This window comes from Corvus cornix, chromosome 6, assembly GCF_000738735.6.
Source record: "Corvus cornix cornix isolate S_Up_H32 chromosome 6, ASM73873v5, whole genome shotgun sequence".
NCBI classification, from domain to species: domain Eukaryota; kingdom Metazoa; phylum Chordata; class Aves; order Passeriformes; family Corvidae; genus Corvus; species Corvus cornix.
Genome location: NC_046336.1, coordinates 17,034,259 through 17,057,455, shown reverse-complemented (window position 1 = coordinate 17,057,455; position 23,197 = coordinate 17,034,259). Strand labels below are relative to the sequence as shown.

The 23,197-nt window shown below is 41.8% G+C and overlaps 2 protein-coding genes across 9 annotated transcripts in view; one reads left to right on the top strand and one right to left on the bottom strand.

Annotated features, from left to right (window-relative positions):
• The first annotated feature begins 2,068 nt into the window (after positions 1 to 2,068).
• Positions 2,069 to 6,317, top strand: LOC104696486 (interferon-induced protein with tetratricopeptide repeats 5-like). The gene is made up of 2 exons (XM_010410870.4): positions 2,069 to 2,139; positions 4,249 to 6,317. The coding sequence occupies exons 1-2, from the start codon at positions 2,135 to 2,137 to the stop codon at positions 5,681 to 5,683; spliced, it is 1,440 nt and encodes a 479-aa protein (XP_010409172.1). The 5' UTR covers positions 2,069 to 2,134; the 3' UTR covers positions 5,684 to 6,317.
• A 1,859-nt stretch (positions 6,318 to 8,176) lies between these two features.
• SLC16A12 (solute carrier family 16 member 12) overlaps positions 8,177 to 23,197 on the bottom strand; it is a 34,426-nt gene continuing 19,405 nt past the window's right edge. For 5 of the 8 annotated variants that reach the window (XM_039553621.1, XM_039553620.1, XM_039553622.1 and 2 more), the window contains 7 exons: positions 20,723 to 20,931; positions 18,895 to 18,998; positions 17,453 to 17,596; positions 14,468 to 15,059; positions 13,119 to 13,378; positions 11,749 to 12,007; positions 8,177 to 8,863 (listed from right to left, as the gene is read on the bottom strand). In XM_039553621.1, coding sequence (XP_039409555.1) covers positions 8,842 to 8,863; positions 11,749 to 12,007; positions 13,119 to 13,378; positions 14,468 to 15,059; positions 17,453 to 17,596; positions 18,895 to 18,998; positions 20,723 to 20,832 — 1,491 coding nt within the window. In that variant the 5' untranslated portion in view covers positions 20,833 to 20,931 and the 3' untranslated portion in view covers positions 8,177 to 8,841. Of the gene's footprint in view, positions 12,008 to 13,118; positions 13,379 to 14,467; positions 15,060 to 17,452; positions 17,597 to 18,043; positions 18,207 to 18,894; positions 18,999 to 20,722; positions 20,932 to 23,197 lie in introns of those variants that run through there. The other 3 variants (XM_019293943.3, XM_039553623.1, XM_019293944.3) reach the window with 3 other exon arrangements.

Genomic DNA, 23,197 nt, shown 5'->3' with positions numbered 1-23,197 from the left:
GACTTTGTATTAAATATGAACGCAGTTGTTGTTCCCAGCCCATTTCCGGACATGTTTTCCAAGAAGCTTCTGCATTTGCTGCTATGCAGTGCAGCTCTCCCTGAGAGCAGTCAGCCCAGCTACAGCTTGCTCTGAAGTGAAAGCAGCAGAGCTGTAGAAAGATTTGTGAATTTTCCTGTGCAGTGTCTAGCAAGTTACAGAGTTGGCTGCAGAAAGGCACTGCATAACTGTTCTCTTACTTATTCTAATTTAAGCACTTTCCTGCATTTACTTTATTTAATAGGTATTCATATTAAACCATAGCATATAGATGCAACTAAATTAGTAAAAAATAAGGAAACTGGGGCAAAGTTCTGCATTTCAGAAGGAAGATGCCTGCATTTTCTCATATGTACCAAGCAGTGTACCAAGGAGAACAGATGCCTGGGACAGAAGTAGAGACAAGAAACCCATAGATACTTAGAAGCATAATAAATCATTAGTGTCCACATCTGGTTTTGGCATTGCAGTAACCTTTTAAACGCTTTTTTTTCTGTAACTACCTGCAACCTTTCTTTACCATAAAATACACGGATTTGTGTTGATACCCTAAGCCTTTTCCTTCTCAATCCACTGCCTCTTTTCATCACCTATCAAATACGTGGGTGCTAGAATCTCTAATGCTACTCAGAGCAGCAGCTGTACTAACCTTTATCTTAAGCTCTGAAGCACCAGCTCCAGCAATCCCTCCACACATTCAGACAAGCACACAGACACTTAAATGAGACACAAAAGGTGTGTGGGGGGGAGATGTTACTGAGGCTCTCCAAATTCTTGTAGAAACCAGAAGTTCTAATACGTAACACTGGTTTGTTGGGATTTTTAGAAGGAGGAAAAGGGTGGAAGAGGGAAAGAAGGGAAAAGAAGGGAAGAAGAAAAGAAGGGAAAAGAACAGTTACCAGGTACTAACATCTTTGCCGTGATGCTGATGGTTGTGGTTTATTCTTCCTCTCACCAGAACCACTTTGAGTCATTTTTATAAGTTTGCTAACACACTTTTACACCTTTCTTTTTCTTCCCTGGTCTGCAGTTTCAGGTTACATCTGAATTTACTATATATAGTGCTATGTATGTATGTTAGATACTATTTCTTGTATCTCTTTGTTACCCCCAAAGTCACTTTTACAGAGACAGGTCCACATTTTTTATTTTTTTAAACTAAGCATCAATGCGTTGTTCATAGATGCTCCAGTCCCCAGGCCATTCCCATCTCTGTTGCCATGTGTGTAGCCTGTAACATGGCATTGCTCTTGCCAGCAACAGGCTGTAGGCTTTGCACTGGCTTTGCATGGCCTCAGGACCAAGGCTTGCCAGGTCTGCTCAGTTTGACCTTGTCTTGACCTGCCTGCAGCTTTCTTTTGCTTGGCACAACTGTGACAGCAGCTTCTTGAACTGACTGCCTCTATCTAATTTGATTTGCGAAAGGATAGCTGTGGGTTTATGTAGAGAGCAGCAACAAACATTTCCTGCAGATGGGATATTTAGTACTCTTAGACAACGGCATAGTGCAGAAAAACATAGGCCTGGTACAGCAGCAGAGACCTCGTGGTGTGGAGGCACAGGAGGAAGGAGTGCAGGCAGGGGCGATAAGGGGGTGTGTGTGTTATGTGCGTGACACAACACCAATAAAACAGGAGCCTACAGCGTGGCACAGAATTGTGCAAAGATGCATCAGCAGAGGCAGAAGGGGCAAATGACCCTTCCCTAGCCTATGCATGATAACTAGGGGACATGTCAGCCCATATTAGCCTGAAATATTCTCCTTATCATGGATGTCCCTGCCTTTGAACATAGTAAACGCTGGGAGCATTAGGAGCTGTTGCCATATTCTCCACAACACAAAGTAATACATGGCACAGAGCCAGGCTGAAAAAGAGCAGCTTAGTGACTCAAGTTTCATTTCTTCAGCTGCAGACTGACTGCTCTGCTTTGGCAAAGCCAGGGAAAAGCTGAAGTTTCACTTTCTGTTTCCCAGTAATTTTCGTCACACATCACATGAGGGCTGGACTATATAAAATGCAAAGCATAACAGCAGTGGGCAGCACTCCTTTGGCTTTGAGGCTGCCTGAAGGCAAGTGAGCAGAGAAGGAAAACTATGAGGTAAGAGAGCAACCCAGTCTCTGAAAGATGCTTTTTTCTCTATGCCACGGGAAAATAATGCTTATTATTTACATAAATGTAAGCAGTGAGGGCCTTTGAGCATCCAAACAACAGAAAATATTTTACAGAATGTTTAGAGAAGAATCAAAATAAAATAAGGATGCTCTTGAATTTTGTCATGTTATTGCTTCTCCAATGATGTTCAGTCTCTGTGAATAGAACTGAAAGTCAGAAAAATTTTGTGCATGCAGTTCAGGGGTGAAATCCAAGCTGCAGATGATGCCCAGCCAAAGAGGTGTAATCTGTATCTCAAACCTGTGTTTGTGACATTCCTCTTTGATTTACCTCCTCATAATTTTGCTGTCTTTCCACTCACTCCTTTTTTTACCCAAAAGGCTTGATTATGCAGTTGAGCAGCAGCACACACTGTGCTCCACAGGCTGTTAGCTCTGCTAGGTGTTACAGGAGGGACAGCAAGGGAGTCTTTCTAAGAAATGAGGATTTGACTGAGAAGCCTCAGTAATAGAATTGTATGTCATTCTTTCTTTAAGGGAGAGCATAGTATGGACTAAAATGTCATTTCTGTGTTGTAAAAATATCCCCTTGATTGTGTGACAAAAGCCAGTCCGTGCACCCTCACAGGCACACAGGTAGGCTATGGCAGCAGGGGAAACCCAAATAACATTCTGCCCTGGTGGCTCGGAGGCCCCAGGAAGAAAAAGCCATTGAAAGATGGAGAGGGATTGTCCTGATTTCATCTGGTATGGAGTTAATTTCTTCTCACTAGCTGGTACAGTGCAGTGGTTTGGGTTCAGTATGCAAATTATGTTGAAAACACACGTTTTGTTTGTTGCTAAGTTGTGTTTATCCTAGTCAAGGATTTTTTTGTGTCTCATGCTCTGCCAGTGAGGAAGTACACAAAAACACTCGAGAGAGCACAGCTGGGACAGGTGATCTGAACTAGCCAAAGGGATATTCCACATCACAGAACATCATACCCAGTATATAAACTGGGGGAGTTACCTGGAAAGGGGGCTGATTGGGGTGCAGGGAGAGAGTCTAGCATTGGACAGCAGGTAGTGAGCAATTGTACTGTGCACCACTTGTTTTTCTGTAAGTTTTATATTTTCCTTTTATCATCATTATTATTAATTACTATTATTATTATATTTTATTTTCTGTTATTAAAAATTATTAAATTCTGATCTTAACCTACAATTTTTACTTTTGATTCTCCTCCTCGTTCCACAAGTGGGGGATGGGGGGAGGAGATGAGTGAGAAGCAGCATCATGCTTAGTTGCCAGCTGGGCTTAAACCACAACAGGCATAAAGGGGTATTAAGGACCAGTTGTATGTCAACAGGGTCTGGTTAATAAGGGTGTGTGAGTGTGTGTGTCTAGGGGTGAGAGAGAAGCTCCCTAACCAGCCACTGGATGTCCAGAGCCAGCACCCGAGGAGCCATAGGGTTAGTGAGTGTGTGGTTTGTACCAGCAAGTGGAATGGGGTTGCACACTCATGGGCTGGACATCCAAGTGCCAGCCACTGAAGAGACTGGTGAGATCTGGGAGCCAGTTCCTGGATACATTAACCATAAAACCCGTATAACCATAACATAAGAATGGTGCTATGATCTAACATACAAGGATTTAAAAATGCAGGAAATTCAAAATTAAATTTGTAACACAAATCATAACATGTACAAAGATTTAGGAAAGACACTAAATCACATTCTCTATAGTTTAGGAGAATCTTATATGATTATGTCCTTTGGGTAAGCTTCAGCAATTGTTCCCAGCGCAGGACATATGTTCCTGAGGCCCAAGGCTGTGCCAGCTTTACTACAGAGGGCAGCCCTCCACTTTAACACCACAGCAACATCTGTTCCTATGTAAGAGGTGCCCTCATACACTGGCAAGAAGAATTACTAAAATCACTATTCAGCACTTTAGACCTAGGGCTCTCTACAGCTTTGGCTTGTTTAAAGTATTGGGGACTAAGGGCACCAGGTAGGGTATTGACTGCCTTTAAAGTACGTCATGCCTGGATTTAAAACAAGAATAGCAAAAAGCAAATGGGATGTAAACAACTTTTTCTTTGATTTCTTCTAGTACCATTTCCAAGAATTCCTTGAAGACTTCCCTGCTGCAGTTAGAATGTCATTTTACATGGACTTTGTTGAAGCAGCATGTAAGTCTTGAGTCCCTAGAGGAAACAATAGTTGATCATATCAAGTTTGTCAACGAATCCAACATTACAGATTATAATTTACTCTCCTATGTATGTCACCTAAAGAATTCAAATGAGGAAGCCCTGAGAAATCTCAAAAAAGCTGAAGAAGCTATTCAAAAACATCCCCCAGGTGAAATTGCCAGGAGAAGTCTTGTTACCTGGGGGAACTATGCCTGGGTCTATTACCACATGCAGAGATATGAAGAAGCTCAAACTTATGTAAGCAAAGTGGAAAACACCTGCAAAGAGCTTTCAGGTACTGCTCATGGGAAGATTCAGCTTCCAGAGATCTGTGCTGAGCAAGGATGGGCATCATTACGTTTTGGGTCTGATTACTACGAGAGGGCAAAGAATTGCTTTGAAAAAGCTCTGGAGAGTGAGCCCGATAACCCAGATTTTTGTACTGGCTATGCAATAGCAATGTATCGCTTGGAAAATTTGGCTTTTCGGTATTGTGAAGAGGTGAGGCCATGCCTTGAGGTCCTGCAGCGGGCAGTGGAACTGAATCCAAAGAACACTTCCCTTCTGGCATTACTTGCATTACAACTTCAGCAATTGAAACGAGCTAATGAAGGGGAGAGGTACATTGAGGAGGCACTGAAGATAACCCCTGATTTTCCTTTTTTCCTGCGGTATGCTGCTAAGTTTTACAGAAAGAAAGGAGAAGTGGACAAGGCAGTGGAGATTTTGAAAAAGGCCCTGCCACTGACACCAAAGTCTGTCTTTCTGCATCACCAACTAGGACTCTGCTACAAAGTCAAGATATTTCAATTGAAAAAGACAAGATGTACACCTCAAGAGGAAGTGGAGAATCTCATCCAGCTTGCCATTTTTCATTTCAAAACAGTGATAGACAAAAGGCCAACATTTATTTCTGCCCATACTGACCTAGCAAACGTATATGCACTATGCAAGAGGTATGAAGAAGCTGAAGAGATATTTCAGGAAGTGCTCCAGAGAAATTATCTATCCTGTGGTGAAAAACAAGAAATCTACTTCTATTATGGCAATTTTCAGCGTTTTCACATGAAGTCAGAATCGAAAGCCATCAAGTATTACATAGAAGGTCTGAAAATGGAAAAAGATTCTTTTGGAAGAAGAAAGTGCAGGGAAGCTGTGGAGACGTTGTTGAAACAAAAGATTGAGAGCCGTTTAGGAGATGCTACAGATATTGGTACACTTGGACTCGTTCATAACCTAAATGGTGAGAAACAAAAAGCAATTGAATGCTATAAGAAAGCCATTGCTTTGGATCCCAACAATGAAGAATATCGGAATGCATTATTTGAGCTACAACTTTCCATCTCAAGCTAAAGATCCCAAAAATCCTATGTACTGAAAAATCTCCTAAAGCAAGGACATTTCAACAGATTCTCAAAACTTTTTTGTTGGGTTTTTTTTCATTTGAAGGTAGACATTATGACCCAATGAAACACAGGTGGCATCACTTTCTAGTCATAATGTAGAAACTGCAGACAACAATTGTTTATTTGTTCATTCACTAATAGAGAGCATGCTTGGATAACTATATAACATATATGATATATATTTATAGCTAATCTAACTTACTCTTCAATAATAACATGGGTATAGATGTTGTATTTAAGTGATGATCTGTAGAACAGAGAACTTCTAACCTGAAAATCAGATATTACTGTCTACTGAGAAAAAGGTAAAGGAATCATATTGTTGTATTTTGTCTGTACACTTGAAGGGCATGCTTATACACAAATAGAATTCCTCAAGGTTTTTTAAGTATTTCAAAAATATCTTTTGTAGAAGAAACTTTTGTTGAAGGCTTGTTCAGTTTACTACCTTGTATGCTGTTTAATTATGAAAACTAATTATTTAGTTTAATTTAGAACTTTAATTATTTAGCTGGTCCGCTGGAAAGCTTACAGAATGTGTATTATTGTTGTGAACTACTAAAGTCTATTGAATCCCTCAACTGCTGCTTCTGGGTATCTCTCTGATGATCAGCCTTCATGTTAGTAGATTAAGTAAAGAGAAATAGCCATTCAAAAAAGTAAGAAGGATTGAGCTTTGGCAGGATATGAAAGGCTGAGGAGACAGCCCCTTTATTTTCCCGGAGCTCTCAGCAAAGCTGGCTTCAGGGGCATTGCGCCAAAGAATTAAACTATGCACAAAACAGCATCAGTCTAGTTTACCCAAAACACCCTATCAGGAACCACAACAGCAAACATCTGGAGAGGAAGGAAAGGCAGCCTTTGAGTTGCCAAAGAGAGGGCTGTGGCCATGCTAGTGAAACAAGCCAGGGATAGCAAACACACACAAGAAATGACCTGAACTGGACATTGAGGGCAGAGCACAGCCAGAGCAGAATTGGGTGAGCACCACAGAGCAGGGCAGGGGAACATAAGGGGCATGTGGAAAAAGGAGTGCGTGCCCACAGAGTCTACGTGAATGGAAGAAAGGGCTGAAATGACAGAATGGGTTGACAAGGTGATTATCTTCAGGTGTCCAACTAAAATTCAATATTCTTTGCAACACCCTGGCCTAACTCCTCAGGAACGTACCTTTGTTTGATAGACCATAGTACTCAGGAAAAAGTAACGCTGCACTTCCAAAACACTTCTGAGCCCTAGCCACTAGTGTAGCATGAAGCAAACTGGTGACAGAGTCCATCAGGAAGAATGTGCACCTTAGTTTCTAGCCATCCTGGAGCATTCTTGCACCTGCAACAGCACCCCTGTACAGACAGGATGACAAGCCATGAAGGAGTGCAAAACACCAATGCCAGATCACAAAATATCAATAAGCCTCTTCCCTCTCAGCTCTCCATCAGAGAATCTTTCATAATACAAGCAAAAGCAATCAAGTGTACATAATTACAAACACCCTTTACCTAAGAAAGAGCTGGAGCAAAACCCACCCTTGTTTCCCAGCCACCTGCCAGCTCCTCTTTTACAAACAAAAGCAACCCTACCTAGGGAAGGAGAGGTGAGGATGGGGAACAGGAAGGTCTGGGAACAGTTCTGACAGACCACTCCTGAAAGCTGGCTGGAACAACAGCGAGGAACTAGTGACTACCTACATTGGTGTGCCCAGCTATGGGGATGAAAGGGTATGTTAGACCACCTCACTGGCTTTGTGAATCCTGAGGGCTTCTAACCTCAGCACCATTGCTATCTAAACTCTACTGAGGGCATAGAAGGTGGAGGGCAGCAGGGAAGAATTTGAGGAGGAGGTGGCGCAGGTTCTCAAAGCCATGGCCCATCTATTCTCCTCTCCACATTCTGCCACCAGGACATCTTCTGGAATAAGAACCTATAAAAAAAGCTATAAATTATTTTGGGAAAAAAAAAGTGAGCCTGAATTTTTATGAAGAGTCATAGCAGCTCGATCTGCACAGTGAAGAAACTGACTGTGTGACATAGCAAAGCAAAAAGCGTATTTGTTGTGCCTCACCTCTTTTGTACACTGGAGGAGTGCTCTGGAACACAGTACTACCTGGGGATGCTTGTGCAAACACAGCCTTCTGGATTTTGCCCGTCTTGTAAATGAGGAGAAACGTTATTTCCCACATGGGGGTGCTGCTGCATTGCCTGGCTTGTCGATACGGGGAGCAGGTTGAGCTCGAGCTTCGGGAGGTAGACAAAATGAAACACACATTTTGGAGAGTCCAAATCCATTGGGCAAAACTAGAACTGCACAGAGGCTGAACACACCTCTCAATTCACACTCAATTATGAATACATCACTGGAGCCTATGCTAGCAGTGCAGGAAAAAAAATGAGTGAAGACAACCCTTCAGGAAGTATTAATTTATGAACCAAAAGCAACTTCTAGAGTATATAGAAAAATTTACTGAAATGTACCAGAGTAATCACTAAAAAGAAGGTATTATTATTTATGGAGGCAAACCCCACTAAGGACTCTGCTATGCTGACCATGAAGTAGTGTTACAGTTTAAGTTAAACAAGCTCTTCCTTCTCACATAAATTTGTAACACATTAGAGAGCAGACAAGGAATTGTTGTGGCAGTATAAAATACATTCACCTTACAGTAACATAGCTTTTTTCTTTCAGGAGATAAATTATTATCCAAGCTGACAGGAAAGTTTAATGAATGCTTTTTCTGAAAAAAGAGTCATTTTTCAACAGAAGGTGCTTGACTTTTCCAATGTTGTTTTCACACAGCTTTTCAAGGTACAATTTATTAAATGTTCCAGATTATCGCTATAATATGAATAATTTGAAAATAATTATTATTTCCCCATTTCAAACCTCATGGAATGGAAACAGATGGGATAACTTCAGCAGCCATAAGCAGTTTCACTTACTTACACTGAATTTCCATCCACTGCACAGAACAGAACATAGTCCCAGGTAGGATATCTCCCATCTGAGATAGACTCTGTCGGACAGATGTCACCCCAAGTCCCACCACACTGTCCTGGAAAGAGCCAGACAGGCTCAGCAGTGCACTTCTCCAGCCGAGCTCATATCCATCAATGCTTGTATCCATCAAGGCTGGTGGAAACATAGAATTACAGAATCATTAAAGTTGGAAAAGACCCCTAAATCATCAAACATACAGTGTTAGTCTGGCAAATTTTTCACAGCTAGCTCGGGTGTCTTGGCTTATTCCCACACTGTGCCATGCCAGGAAATGTCCTCCATGGAGGACAGCCTGAATATTATGATCTCTGAAACAAAATGTTGCAGATACACTAAACCATTCTTCAAAAATATTGTAAGCCAGAGACTTCTATAATGCGTTGCTTGAAATATTTCACATGGCAGGATGAAGGTGAACAGTTCATCTTGTGCTGTGTGGACCAAGAGCTAGAAGTTTGGCATGAGGCTTCACCAGCCTGGATTGTATTCTCATTTCTTCCACATGCAGGTCATTTCTCGTTACTCCTTCCTTCCTTCTGTTTGTTACTGGGGGCATTCATGACAGGGCTGATATTTCACAGTGTGTTTTATGCACAAAAATTATCATTCTGGTATATAAGCTCTTTTCCATTGGCGTAAGTCAGAGCAGAAACAGTGTTAGAAAGCCCTGAAAGAACTTTACCATTCTCTACAAAAGGTCTGTATATAAAACCAGTTGAATGTTTGTTGCTAAATAAGATATTTAAAACAAGAAGTACTGCTTAAAAAACATAAAGAGAAAAGCCTATGAAAAAAATCTTGAAATAATAATAAAAAAAAGCTAATAATGTATTACATGGTATAGTTTACATTGATAAAAAAGCATATGGCATTATTCCAACAGGCTTTTACAATATGCAGTTCTGGCATGAAGAGCTGGTGATGTGTTGTGATGTCATAAACAAAGTAATTAAACTTCTGTAAATCTATTTACAGTGGTAATTAATAACTTATTCAAAATAACTTACATTTTTTGTTGCTCACACTATTCCTTTTTTAGTAACAAAATATTACATTAAGATCTAAAACATTATCTTCATCAATGCTAATTAATGAAAACACTTCATTTTTTTCCAAAAGTGCATATTTTTCCTAACTCAGTAAGAAACACCCATGGATAATTTTTGTCTTTTTTATGAATATATGTTAGAAACAAAACTGGGGCCCAAGAGTCAATTTTCATGCTGAGCTGAAGAAAAGTTATATCGTTGGCTTTAAGAAGATTTTGCACTCCTCTCACTTATTCTGTGGTCTGTGCACATATATCGTGCTACTGGCTCTGACTACATTCCTGAAGCAGGGCAGTGAGAAATACTTTATTTAAACGCAGGCAATTGAAGTCAAACAACTTTAATATATTTGAAATACACTTGGATAATAAAACTACTTGATACACATGCTATTCATATATATATATATATATATGTTTGTGTATATATGTATAAATATATTATACCCCTATGGCTGTACTCTTGGTCTAAGTCAAATTGGTGAACATCAGTCTATGTTGCTTTCCCTTCCAAGGCACAGAGTGGAAAAGGACACCATGAGCAGCCACTGAACACTCTGCAGACTAACAAAACTATTGGTTCAGTGTTAATGAAAATTATTTGGACTCTGATAAATTTGTTAATGAACAGAATACAGCTTGATACAGCATTAAAACACTGAAACTATTTGTGTTTCCGGAATGTGAAGTTCCCCCATTGCTGACAATATTTTCACTCTGGAAATGTAGGAACATCCCAGTATTCATTAGACCATCACATCAGTAAGTTACTCCATGAGCTACATTCACTCCCTAGCTTCTGTGAAGCAGCCAATTGGAGTATATTCCTCACACAAGTTGCAGGAAATCATCAATCACAGCTCTTGTGTTCTAGCCATCAAGTAAAAGTGACCTGACAGCTCTGCAATGAGCAATTTGCACCACCTGAAGATACAGCTTCCAGCTCTGAAAAGAGACAGACTTGCCACTGCAATACACAGAAACAATTCTGCCAACATCCTCTCCCCTGTCAGCCTGTGGGGTGGGCAATCTCTCAGTCAGTTGGTTGCATGGACTCCAGATAGGTCCAAATTCTCTAATAGGTGCTGATTTTACAAGAGGAGGAGGCTCTGTGTTTGCAAACACAGGAATCTCTCAGGTTTCTTGGGCTGCCTTTGGGCTTCTTCCAACTAATGCAGCTAAAGCACATTTGTCTATCAGCATACCCAGTCCCCTGGCACAAATTTACTCCTCTTCAGATAGTAGAGCCACCACAGCACCTTTTCCACCCTCCAAGACAAGGACCAGCTGGAAGATCACACCCAGAATGTCACTGTTTAGAAATTCAAATTTTAAAGCTATACAGAAGAAAAAAAAATTTTTTTTGCTGTAAAGGGCTTGGGAAAGCAGGTCTAAAGCCATATTTGAAATTAAATTGCAATGTATGTACAAAGTGCAGGCACATTGTAAAAATAAAACTGCTCCAGAGATACTTTCAGCATAAATCAATTTCTTGCCAGATTTTCTTGAAAAACCAAAAGCAAAACAAACTTATTACTTTGACATTTGAAGCAATGATTTGCAAAGAGTTTCATGCAGACTGACAAATGCAGAGATTTTTTCACAGTGTATGTGATTAGTCCATTGAAACACACTAGACCACAAAATGAAAAAGCTTGTGTAATTAATATTTGTGAATGTAAATGTTATTGTTCACTTTTGGTGACTGATACCTGTGGAGTCAACATTGCATTTCAAGTAAATCTGTGAACACTTGTATATGCAAACCCTATTTTCAGTCTAGCTTTCTTCTATTACTGCATTAACTTAGTATTACTCTTGCTGTACATAGATTTAAGCCAACTAAAACATGACAGAAAATTCTAATTGAGAGATGTCTTGTTTCACAGAAGTATCTTCAAGAGTGCAACACCACAGAACCATGTCTGTCTCAGGCTGTGCCATACTGAATCTCAATGGCACTTGTCACCTGTTGCTGAAGCTGTTTGTATCCACAGCCAAAAATTCAACATCCTTCTGGTCTAATTCTGCTGTGACAGAATAAGCTATTGCTCCATTTGTCCAGATGTGCTCTTTCAAGGCTGTGTTACCAGCGAGGGACTGCAAATGTGTTCTTTTGATTTTCTTTGCTAGTCTTGCAAAGCACAATAGTGCAGAACTAAATATCATAGAAAATCCACACAGGAGAAATGATGCAGTGTAGCTGCCAGTTGTGTCCACAAGCCAGCCTGTAGCAAAAAAAAAAAAAATTTTTTTTAAAGGTCCAATATTCTGGTGGATAATTTACAGGTCCTATGATCCAGTTAAAAACTTCTGGAATTATCACATATAAATACGATCAAACAATACAGGTTTACATCACCATCACTATACTTCCACATCCTGGGGCAGGAAGGGATTTGTCCTCAGCAGGCAAATAATATCTTTATGGCCTTTTGTTTGGAGGTCAAATCCACAAGAAAAGGCAGAGCAGTCACCACCACACTACTAAATAAACATTTTCCAACTGCATGGATTTAACTGGCAGTCTTTAGAAGGCTTAGAGAGCTTTAAGATCCTCATGCAGAAGCATTTATTAAGCTATGCCTTAGGCTCTCGCTTAGAACAATTCTATTTTGCATTAATTTTTGCTATGGAAAATTAAATTAAAAGCTTCAGAAGCAGTGATTAATTGGTAATTGATGTAAACATCAGACAAAATATGCAAGATATATATACTTGGTTGTTTGAAAAAGATCTCTGACCTTCTACAATATTAAAAACTGTGTCAAGTGCTCTCTAAAGAATAATATGGGTGCAGCTCTCCTCCTTACTTCACTGCAATGGTACAGATGGGAAAAATGATGGTTAGATATTACAGGGATGAGCTTATGACCAAACAGGAGTGGAGCTGACTCACCCACCTGTTCAAAGCAATGTAGAGACTAAAAGAACAAGTCTTACACATACACACACACAAAAAAATCTTGGCATTAAACTCATTTTAGAGAGATTTAGATTTTACAAAATTATGTCATTTCACAGCAAAATACTTTACTCCTTCTACTTGCACAGTTTTTAAACTACATGAAGTGGTGATGTAATAGCTCTTAGGAGCCCATTCCATACTGGGTTTTTTTAAAACTTTCATCTCACTCTATATGTAGAAATCATCCCACCAAAACCAGGATGGGACATCTAAAGACTTAAGAATGTCTAGGTGTGTTATTCCTCTACCCAGAGGCTACCTCCACACTCATTCACTGTGCATTTGCTGTTCTTCCTCCCCTTTTACATCACACCAATAGATAAATCTGAAGTACTGATGAGATTATAGAAAAATCATTTGGCAAAACTGACCTGCCACAGGTGGGCTCACTAGATATGGTATGGCGTGGAGAAAATACACAACGCCCAGTGCTGATGATAACAAAGAAGTTCCCACTACATCTGCTGTCATGACAGGGATCAGCGTTACATATGCTCCATCAAAGTAGCCAAAGGTAAATGAGAAAGGCACAAGCAAGGGGAAGCTTTGGAGAATTGGTAGGAAAAGACAACAGAGGCCATCCATTCCCACAGCAAAGAGGTAGCAAAAGTACCGATGCTTCTTCAGACACCTGCAAATTTCAAAACAGAAAAGAAAATTATCACTGAAACCAGTATCTCATCTTCTATGCCATGGCATGCAATGATTCAGTCTCTCTCTCTCTTATAAGGCTCAAATTTAAGTCCATTTCCTTACACAGTCTTCAAGATTAAAAACTCAACACTGATGAGCCCAGGTAGGGAAAGCTGCCCTCCTACAGCTGTAGAAACGTCTGGCAAGCAGCAGCCCATGCTGCCTGCAGTGTTCTTCAGGATCTTCCTAGTGACAGAACCCTGCTGCCAGGATTTTGCATTCCCCTGAAGTTTCAATGTTCAAAGCAGTATTTCATTGGGCTTTACATCCCAGGTCAGCAAGGTGCTCCCAGGATTCTGCATAAAATATTGCAGTATACCTCTCTTAGCTGTCACTCTTCCAGTCAGCCCTTAAATGTAAGTTAGTGTGAGCTAAGCGAGATGGCAATTCCCTTCCTTCCTGCCCCACAAAAACAATAATTGATTTTTCCCACAAACTGGTTAAGCACAAAGAATGCATGCTTTAGAATCAAAATCCTTGTTAATTTAGCCAGTATCTACTGATGTTACAGATGCTGTACACTGACATTTGGAGTGAGTTCAGTTCATAAAGCATGTTAAGTTCTTACACACTGGAAAACATACAACAATTTTCTGTCAGTCCTTCCTAGTATGTGCCTGACGGTACTGGGCCAGACCCTTGACCCTCTTCCATAACTTCTGTGCCTCCCCAGCAGCACAAAAGAGATGGAAAGGCAGAAGAAGCAGGGTGAAATCCTCTAGGACTTAGATACAGAGAATCGTGCTCAACATACCTCAGGCAAGGGGTTATATTTCCACTATCACACATGCAAACACATCATTTTTCCAGGAAAAAAAAATTTTTACCCAGCAGAATTTAACAAACTCAGAAGAGACAGAAAGATTAAGTAGCAAGCATTTCTGAAAGTTAGACTGTGTTGTTGGGGGTTTAAGTTACACATGCTACAGAAAGAGTCCATCATGTTAACTTCTATATGTATTATACCTCGCTTGCAGCCAGCCTCCCACCAGCTAAAGCTTACACTTGATCAGCCAGAAGCCCTTACCTTCTGTCTGTTAGCCATCCGAAGGTGATATTACCAATGATGTCTATAACACCAAGTATGGACATGAGGAAGGCAGCCTGGTGATGACTCACTCCAACACTCAAGGCATAAGGCACTAGGTAGACAAAAAGAGGGCTGCAGCCATATGCCATAAATAAAACTGACACTGCCAGCACCATGAAGCCTGGCATCAGCAAAAAGTCATATTCCTTCCATGAACAGTAGCATAAACATTCATGAGGCCATAATTTGATTAAAGGTGAACAGATGAACGTTCGCTTTAAGTCTTGTTTCTCTGTTTCAGGGACATAACCCTGTTGAAGAAATTCAGGAGCAGTTTTACAATCCTCCTTAAGAGAAATAGGCCGCATCAAGGCACCACAGACGCAGAGGTTTAAAACAAAACCTCCCAGGATGAGCAAAGCTCCTCGCCAGGAAAACTGCTCAATTAAGAGCTGGACCACAGGGGCCAGGATGAAGGTACCAATTCCACTGCCTGACATGGCTATTCCATACGCCAGTGCTTTTCTTTTGTTGAAGTATTTGCCCACCATCGCGATGGCTGGAGAATAACAAAGTGCAAACCCAAGCCCTAGAAGAGAAAGCAAAGTGCAGATGGCTTAATACTAAGCATGACATATGACATATATTAAATCAAACCACGCAATGTATTTTCATTAGTACAAATGAATAGAAGCCTTTTCTGATTCTGTATCACGCAGCCCAGTTTGAGTGTGATGAGAAACTAGGATGACGTGTTTCTTCCACTGGCAGGGTCACTGACTTGACAAACCTAACTGATGACCAATAATCCACAATAATAAGACTCAGACAGAAGTGATGGGGTTCACTTAAGAACAAGAACAAGGACAATCACTAAATATGCGAGAACTGGTGTGCCAGCCTCTCCTGCATTCAAGATGAGGTCTTGCCCCAGGGTCTGCACCAATGCTGGCACTGGATACATGTCCTGATGAGGCACCACTTTGTGTTTTGGTCTGTTGCAACCCTGACCATTAATTTTCAGTTCTCTGAAACAGAGTACAGAGAGCCTGTCTCTGTTACTAACATTCTACAAAAAAACTCTCTTGGTCAGCTAAACAAACTCCATGCAACAGCTGCTTGGAGCCCTGATGATTTTAAATCCCTGCCTGCAAGGAAGGAGAAAAGCCTCTGAAAACAAAGCCAGGTTGAGTGGAGTGAACAAATAAGATTAATCTCTTGGACCAAGAAAAAGATTGTGCTTTCTGCTGCAGAATCAAAGAGCAGGTTTTAATCATCAAGTGGTTAAAATACTAAAATATGTATTTCTGAATCAGTAATAGAAACAAGTTCCTGACTATGGTTTTGGAGCTTGTCCTACATTGAGGGTAAAACGGTCCCCAGTGCCTTTGGCAGAACTTGCTGATAGAGGAGATAATCACCCAGTGCCATAACCAGCTTGCCACATCCTCCTCAAAGGCCACACTGTGTGGGGCAGGCACTAAACCTGCCAGGATGGAATAAGTGGATTAGAGGGACTCTAGGCTGCGGGTGCCCAGTCTGGCACCCCTCAGGAGGCAAGGGGAGAAGCAGGGCACAGAGCTGGGGTTGGACCTGTACAGGCAGCAGAGCCAGAGGAGCAGCCCTGGGCTGGACATCGTCACTCGAGTGCTGTGAAAATCATACTCTATTAGGCATACACACCATTTATTTTTCAGATAGTTGGCAGGGGGAAATAGGTCTCAGAAAAGCCAACAAATGTCCTGTGAAAAGTGGAAAGTTTAGGGCTGAAAACATTTTCGTATGTGTTAGAAGGAACTCTGCTACTTATTGACACTTCCCAATCTCTCCCTTGCTTCACTTTTTGGTTTCAAGTCCAGCTGCTTTTATGGATTTAGACATTCACTTTTTATGGTCCCATCTGCTCTCTGGGGTGAAGGCACGACGTCCAGCCTTTATCAACAGTTCACCTCTCTGTTAATCAGTCCCCACAAACTAGAAGTTCACTGCTTGTAGAATTAGCTCTTTGCAACTCCATGTACAAATTGTAACAGCCTTTCCACCTTGGTATTCACAGCAGCTCCCACTAAGGAAGCCTCAGAGGTTTTAGCATGGTATGTAGCACAGTCCCTCAAGTTACAAGAAGCCTTTTTATTTGTTATGAACACATTTGTCAAAGATTAACATCGTAATACAGGAGCAACATGGGCTACAATAAGGATTTTTTTTTAAACAAATAAGCTGTTGGCAGCATGTGAACTGCAGTAATTCCACCAACTCGTTACTAAACTCCAGGGGACCAAGTACAAAGCCTTTTATCACCGTGGTTACCAGGTCAGTATTAATGAGGAAGGAATGTCAGCGTGAGCACAGGCCCCTCTCAAGTTCCTCTGTGCACAACAAACACAGGCAGATGGGACAGAGCAAAGATCTGTTATCACCATACCTGAGCACAAATGGAAGAGTTGCTACAGCAAGACTACCAACCAGAATTTTTTTTGCTTTTCCACTCGAATGTAATGCAGACAAAAGTAAGGCTGAGGTGCCTGGTGTTCCCCAAGTGCTCCTCTATCTCTTACTTACACTTATGTTTTGATTTAAACTTTTTTCCAAATATGCAAATATTTTCAGGCAGCCTAGAACTCCTGCTATAACAAACTGCTCCCAAATCCCAGGCAAAACAGGGAAACCTTTTCATGTGTATCAACTGCAACAGCAGTCCTTCCTGACCTCCCATAATTTCAGAACTTTATTCACAGCCCTCTTTCTAATAGAGGGTAAGAGTTGCTTTTGCAGGGTGCTGCACTTGTGTTATATGAGATCAGTCAGTGCTGAAGCTCTCACTGTGGCAGCCAAAGCCTCTCTTTTACAATGGTGGGAACAGGTCTGAGTATCTTATTTGACCAGTGCAGTGTTGATATGACATGAAGAAGAGATCAGCCATCATTTTTAATATTCCTGTCTTGTGTTCCAGGAGCAACAAAGGGGCTGAATGCATCCTACCTGTGAGGACTCCTAACGATAAGTAGAGATGTTCCAGACTGGTGGCGAATGAGCTCAGAATTAGTCCAGTAGAGGCAAGCAGCCCTCCTAGCATGATACCAACTTGGCAGGATACATGATTACTGATTAAACTCCCAAGTGGGGCTTTAAAGAAAAGAATAAAGGTGGTAGTTAATGGCAGGTCCTCACACACAGTTCACTGCAACAGTCATAAAGGAAAAGGAAGAAGGAGAAAGCAGAAGAAAATGATTGCAGCTTCAGAGTGGTATTCCAACACCCCCCTATTGCAATGGCATAAGCACCAAAAAAAAAAAAAAAAAGAAAGAAAGAATAAAAAAAAAAAACCTTCTAACAGTAATTGTCCTGAAAGTCAGGATAAACCTGAAACTTACAGCAAGTTTCTCAGCAGCCATTTTCATAGATCAAAGTCATCATGGGACACTGCTAACCTGCAGTGTCAAGGGGTCAAGACAGGCCACAGCAACAGCCCACACTGTTCATTACTCCATGCTTACAACACTCAGACCTTTCCCCACCTGGAATTTGCACTTCAACCCTCAGTAACTTCAGGTGTCCTTCCTCACAACTCACCGGCCTTGTAGGCTCTGGATCAGACCCAAACAGGAGAGGTCTCACATTTTTTGGAGATGTCCAGGGCTGCTACACTTCTGCTGCACTTCTCCAATACTGATGGCTCCCAGATCACCCTGCTTCTACCATGGGATGTCATCACCAGCCCTCTCCCCTCCACTACCTGCAATGCCAGGGCAAAGTTACCCTTATTTATCTTTTTTTTCCCCCAAGATATAACCTGGCTGTCATAGGTGAATTGCTGTATCTCATTCCAGCTGTGTCCCTCTGCCTTTCTAGCAATTCTTATGGATGAACCCTCTTCCACAGAACTAGGGCATGGATTTTCACATAGCTGCATAGCTTTAAAGCAAACCCACGAGAAATTCTACGTTGAGAGCATGAGAACTGCTGCATTGATGCACATAATTTTTAGTAATATCAAATTTTCTTTTAAGGGAGAAGTCTATTTGTAAATACACAGTTTTGATAAAAGGAGCACGGTTTGACTTGATCTGGAGTTAAGATCTACATCCTGTTCTGTCTCAAATACGAACTCCGATCAAAAGGCAAAAGAAACAAGTTGTCAGTTAACAGCATTCAAACATGACTTGTCCCAATAGACCTCAACAAAAGTACGTTTCTGAAAAATTAGATCATTTCACAAAACAAACTTCTGCCTCTTCTCTTCAGTATGAAGACACTCCCTTCCTTGCACAACTATGTTGGGGGAAGCAACTTGGATATACCATACCCCAGAGATCCCACAGTATTACTCTTCCCCAGCTGACTCCACCAACTTGTGAGCATGCTAAAACCAGATGGAGCTGATGCAAAAGCAGCCACATTACACTTAAAAGGGTAATACACACCACAGAGCATCGTAGCACAGTCAACAATGGAGTGGATCCAAGCAGTTCTGGCATAATCCTGCCCAAAGTATGCCTGGAACTCCACAAAAAAAATTGAGATGCACCTAGGACAGAAAACATGTATACCAATCTGTTGAACATGGAATATTTGTGTCACAGAAAACACTGCCCTCACTCCTTAGGTATAAAAAGTACCCAGTTGAAAGTCCTCTCCAGCTCCAAGGAAAATCAAAATTGTGGTCACGAACATTATCATATGTTTCTTGCTGGGGTGTCTGCTGCTAGAGTTTTTAAAACTCATAGTATCTTGAACTGAAAGGAAATTGAAATTGTAATTCTCACCAGCAACTTATAGCCCGTATTATGATGTTGCTTCCCCGGCACACAAAGCCCTGGCTTCCCAGTTCTTCACTGACCTTGTCACTCACTATTCCACACCTGCACGAACTGTGAGGGTAGGGTCAGTATGGTACCTACAGAGCAAACACCATCTGCCGCTATGTGTTCATGGATGGACAAGTGCAAAGCAGCTCCTCACAACCAGAGAATCAAAACACAGCAGGAGCCCCTGGACCTTCCAACTCTTCAATAAAATGCTTCCAGGAGGGGTTACTTTGTGTACTTAACAAGTGTTACTGTTCAACACGTCCCTGAGGAGGAACAGATCAAATGGCTTCTTAGTTTCATTCTCTTTTCTGGATCTACAAGAGATGCCTTTTCCCCCTCTCTTTTTCCAAAAATCAGTGAACAACCACTTCCCTCAGCTTTTTTTCTTGCACACACTTCATTCTTCTATATAGTCTAATGTGTTCCAGCCATTGGATGACTTCCGGGATGTAATACACTTCGCACATGAAAAAGGAATTAAATCCACTAGGAATTCTCTACTGTTATTATGGAACTGGTACATTTGTATACATTAACTAACACTGTATCCATGTTTCGATGCCCTTCTATGCTGTTGACTCTAAGACCCTAGATCCCTAAAGACTTCAGATCCCTAAACCAGACAGCTTTATTTTAAAAGACATAAGAACTGTAGGTAGGAAACACTGTATCTACATTATACTGATTGTCCAACAAGACACTCATTCAGTTTTCCTCACTTACCCGGGTGCTTATCTCTCTGCTTAATATAGCTAAAATGTCCATGTTCACACACACCAGGCTCCTCTGACTCCAGTCGACATCAAAATCACTGTAAAAGCAATCTCATCCCAGACTGCATTATGTTTATGCAAGGGAGCAGTCTATTCCTGTTCTATTTTTGAGAAAATATTTTCTGCATATTTCAGATACCAGAAGGGTATAGAGAGGGGTCTCTTCTCTAGGGCTTGGACCTTCTCAGGCAGGACAGTACCTGAAATGCTTGCAGTAGGAGAAGGGAGTATTTACCTGCTTTTCACATTGACTCAGGGGTCAAGGTAATTCGCTGAGACTGGCAAAAATGAGCATGGCTGTGGGGTCAGAGGGACACAGTGAACCCAAAGAGACCCTGCATGATTCCTCCTTCCCCAGCCAAACCACCACAGCCTGAAATAGCACTACCTGCCCCAGGCCTTGATTCTGTAAGAAATCAAGGAGTGGGTGCTGAAAGCTACAGCAGCTGTCAGAGGAGGCAAGATTAAAGCCAGAGGGCTCATAATCCCTCGGTCCTCCCTGCAGCCTTAGGAAGCCTTGAAAAATGTAGCAGGAGAGACTCTGTACCTAGCCAGAATAACCCTGTCAGCTGCAGGACATCAGGGAGATCCCAAACCCTCCTCCTAAGAGGAAAAAATAAAAGGTGATGCCACAAACAGGTCAGCAAGACAAGCAGCAGTGCCTTTACCTGGTCACGGCCCTGGTGCAGATAGTGACAAGGAAGCAACCAGCGACGATCATCCATCCCCAGCCTCCGTCGGGAGGGCCTGTGTGCCGGGCCCGCCGGGATGAGGCCATGGCGATCCTTGCCTGCTCCTCGCCTCAGTGGCAGCAGATGGCTCTGGCCCTCATGCCAAGCACGGGCTGGGGCTGCTGGGCACATGGGTCACCGGCCATCTGGGGAGAGAAGGCAGGCAGAGCAGTAGTCAGGACACATTGCACAGGCTGTAACCTCAATGGCTGGGCAGGCTGGACAGGACATCCTGCCTCAGCTCTACGGCACAAAAGTGAGTGTTTGCTTTCACATGAAGTTTATGAAAACTTGTTGAAAACCAAAGGGCCATCAGAATTTGACCCAGTGTCTGGTATCATGCTTTTCATGATAATTTGGGTAACTTGCCCGAGCACACAATGCCCTCTTTCTCGCTATGTGTCATTACATACATGTACAAGTCACACTTTACTGCTGCCAGTCACTCATTTACCCCCAGTTGGCTTCCCCACTCATGCCAGTCCCTGGCCTGAACTGTATTTTTGATTGCAATCTCTACTCAAACTAGCTATTCTTCCTCATACAAAATTTAGCACAAAAGTTTTGTTTGAGAGAATACAGCTTTCACCTTTGTACAAGAGGGGAATATTCACAGCACAGCCAGAGCAGATCTGATGATAAAATGACCTCCTTGTTCCCACAAGATAAACTGCAGATGAAAGCTATAATCAGCAGGACAAGCAACTTAATTTTCTGAGCATGGACAGTTCACAGAAGGTTACAGCTAGCCTGTCCCCCTCTCCTAACCACGTAAGTCAAAACTGTGCCTGCATCCAGGCCATAAAATGGTCTCTAAATGCACCTTGAGTGCTGCAGGACACTGCAGGAGACCAAATGACACCCACTGGACCCTAGGTGAGTAACTGAGTCATGTGCTTTGCTAATGGGACCAGCAGCCCTTAGTCCTTCCTGCATCAGTGACTGAATGGCAGGGCTCGATTGAGGGACCTGAGATGCCTCAATTTACACAGTGCAGGAACACACAGTGCTGGCTGTCAGTGCTGGATTTCAGACCATGTTTCTGCCATCACCAGCAAGCCCTTAGCCTCTGGATGGATTGAACATTTATAAGGCATAAGCAAAATATTTGGGATGTCTTTCAGTTTTGCTTGAAGAGAAAGCTCAGATACTTCTATCTCACCTAACTACAACAGATGCTATGTTTGCAACATTCCCACTGACAAGAACCACAGGCTTCCCAGGAAGTGTTTCCTGTTACAGCAGGTCAGAGGGCTACAGAGCCACTTAAAATGGCCATTCAAGAAAACAGATACATGGCTAACAATGAGCATCCTCAGTCCTTGAAGCTGATCAGACAGATGATGCTCAAGGCTTGACTCTGAAAACCCAGAGCTCCATGACCCAAAACAACAAGGCACCCCAAATCCAGCCCTAAACTCCACCATAGCTGAACATTTGAGAAGTGTTCGTCTGTGGCCACCTTGAGATACCCAGATTTGCACGTCAAAACCAAAACCAGAGTTATTTTAAGAAAACATACGCACACTGCCAAACTTAAAGGTGAGCAAAATAGGAGAAAACATGTATGACAAACGAAAACCACAACATGTTGAAAGCTTAGATGAATAAAACCTAGTCCTACCATGACCTGTGAGCAGACCATATTTGTCATGTGTAGATTCCATCCAGGCTACAGACAGTTTTGCAGGGTTTATGTTATGGTTCAAGAAAGTGGACATGAGCTAATGACTGATTCTTTATTTTTAATTGATAGGGTCAATCGTAGCTTCAAAAGAAGCTTTCTGTATAGCTTCAATCAACAACTGCCTTACAAAATATGTGCAAACATTGGATGAACAAGTTATCTGATGGCTAAGGCAGCAGTTACATGATTCTTCATGTTGGATCAGTGAATGACCAGATCATCAAGTGGTGTAATTTACTCAAACCATCACCACACCCCTGTCTACTTAAATGGAAAACAAAGCTCAACTCACTTTTGTGTCTACGTGTAACCTAGTCACAAAAAACCTGCTAGATAATCTAGCATTAAGCCAGAGGGTCACAAATAGATTATATCCTGATTTGTCAGTGAAATCTACTGTCAACTTATCCTGTCAAATTCACTTGAACAAGCAGAGCCAGTACCAGTGTTTTGTACCATGTGGCCACCACATTTTGCATCTAACACTGACGGCCTCAGCGTGGATTTATGGCAGTATTGCAAGTTTAATAAGTTATGTTCAAATGCCTGGATGATTGAATAGCCCACAAGAACCCATGAATTAACAGGGCATTCATAACGTTCAAGTTATTTAGCTTAAGAGTTTCCTGGCAATCACAGGTAATATAGCTAGGTGGGGTTTGCATAAGCACATGATCCATCACGGAGGGATCCTGAGCAATTCAGACATACCACTTCAGCATTTC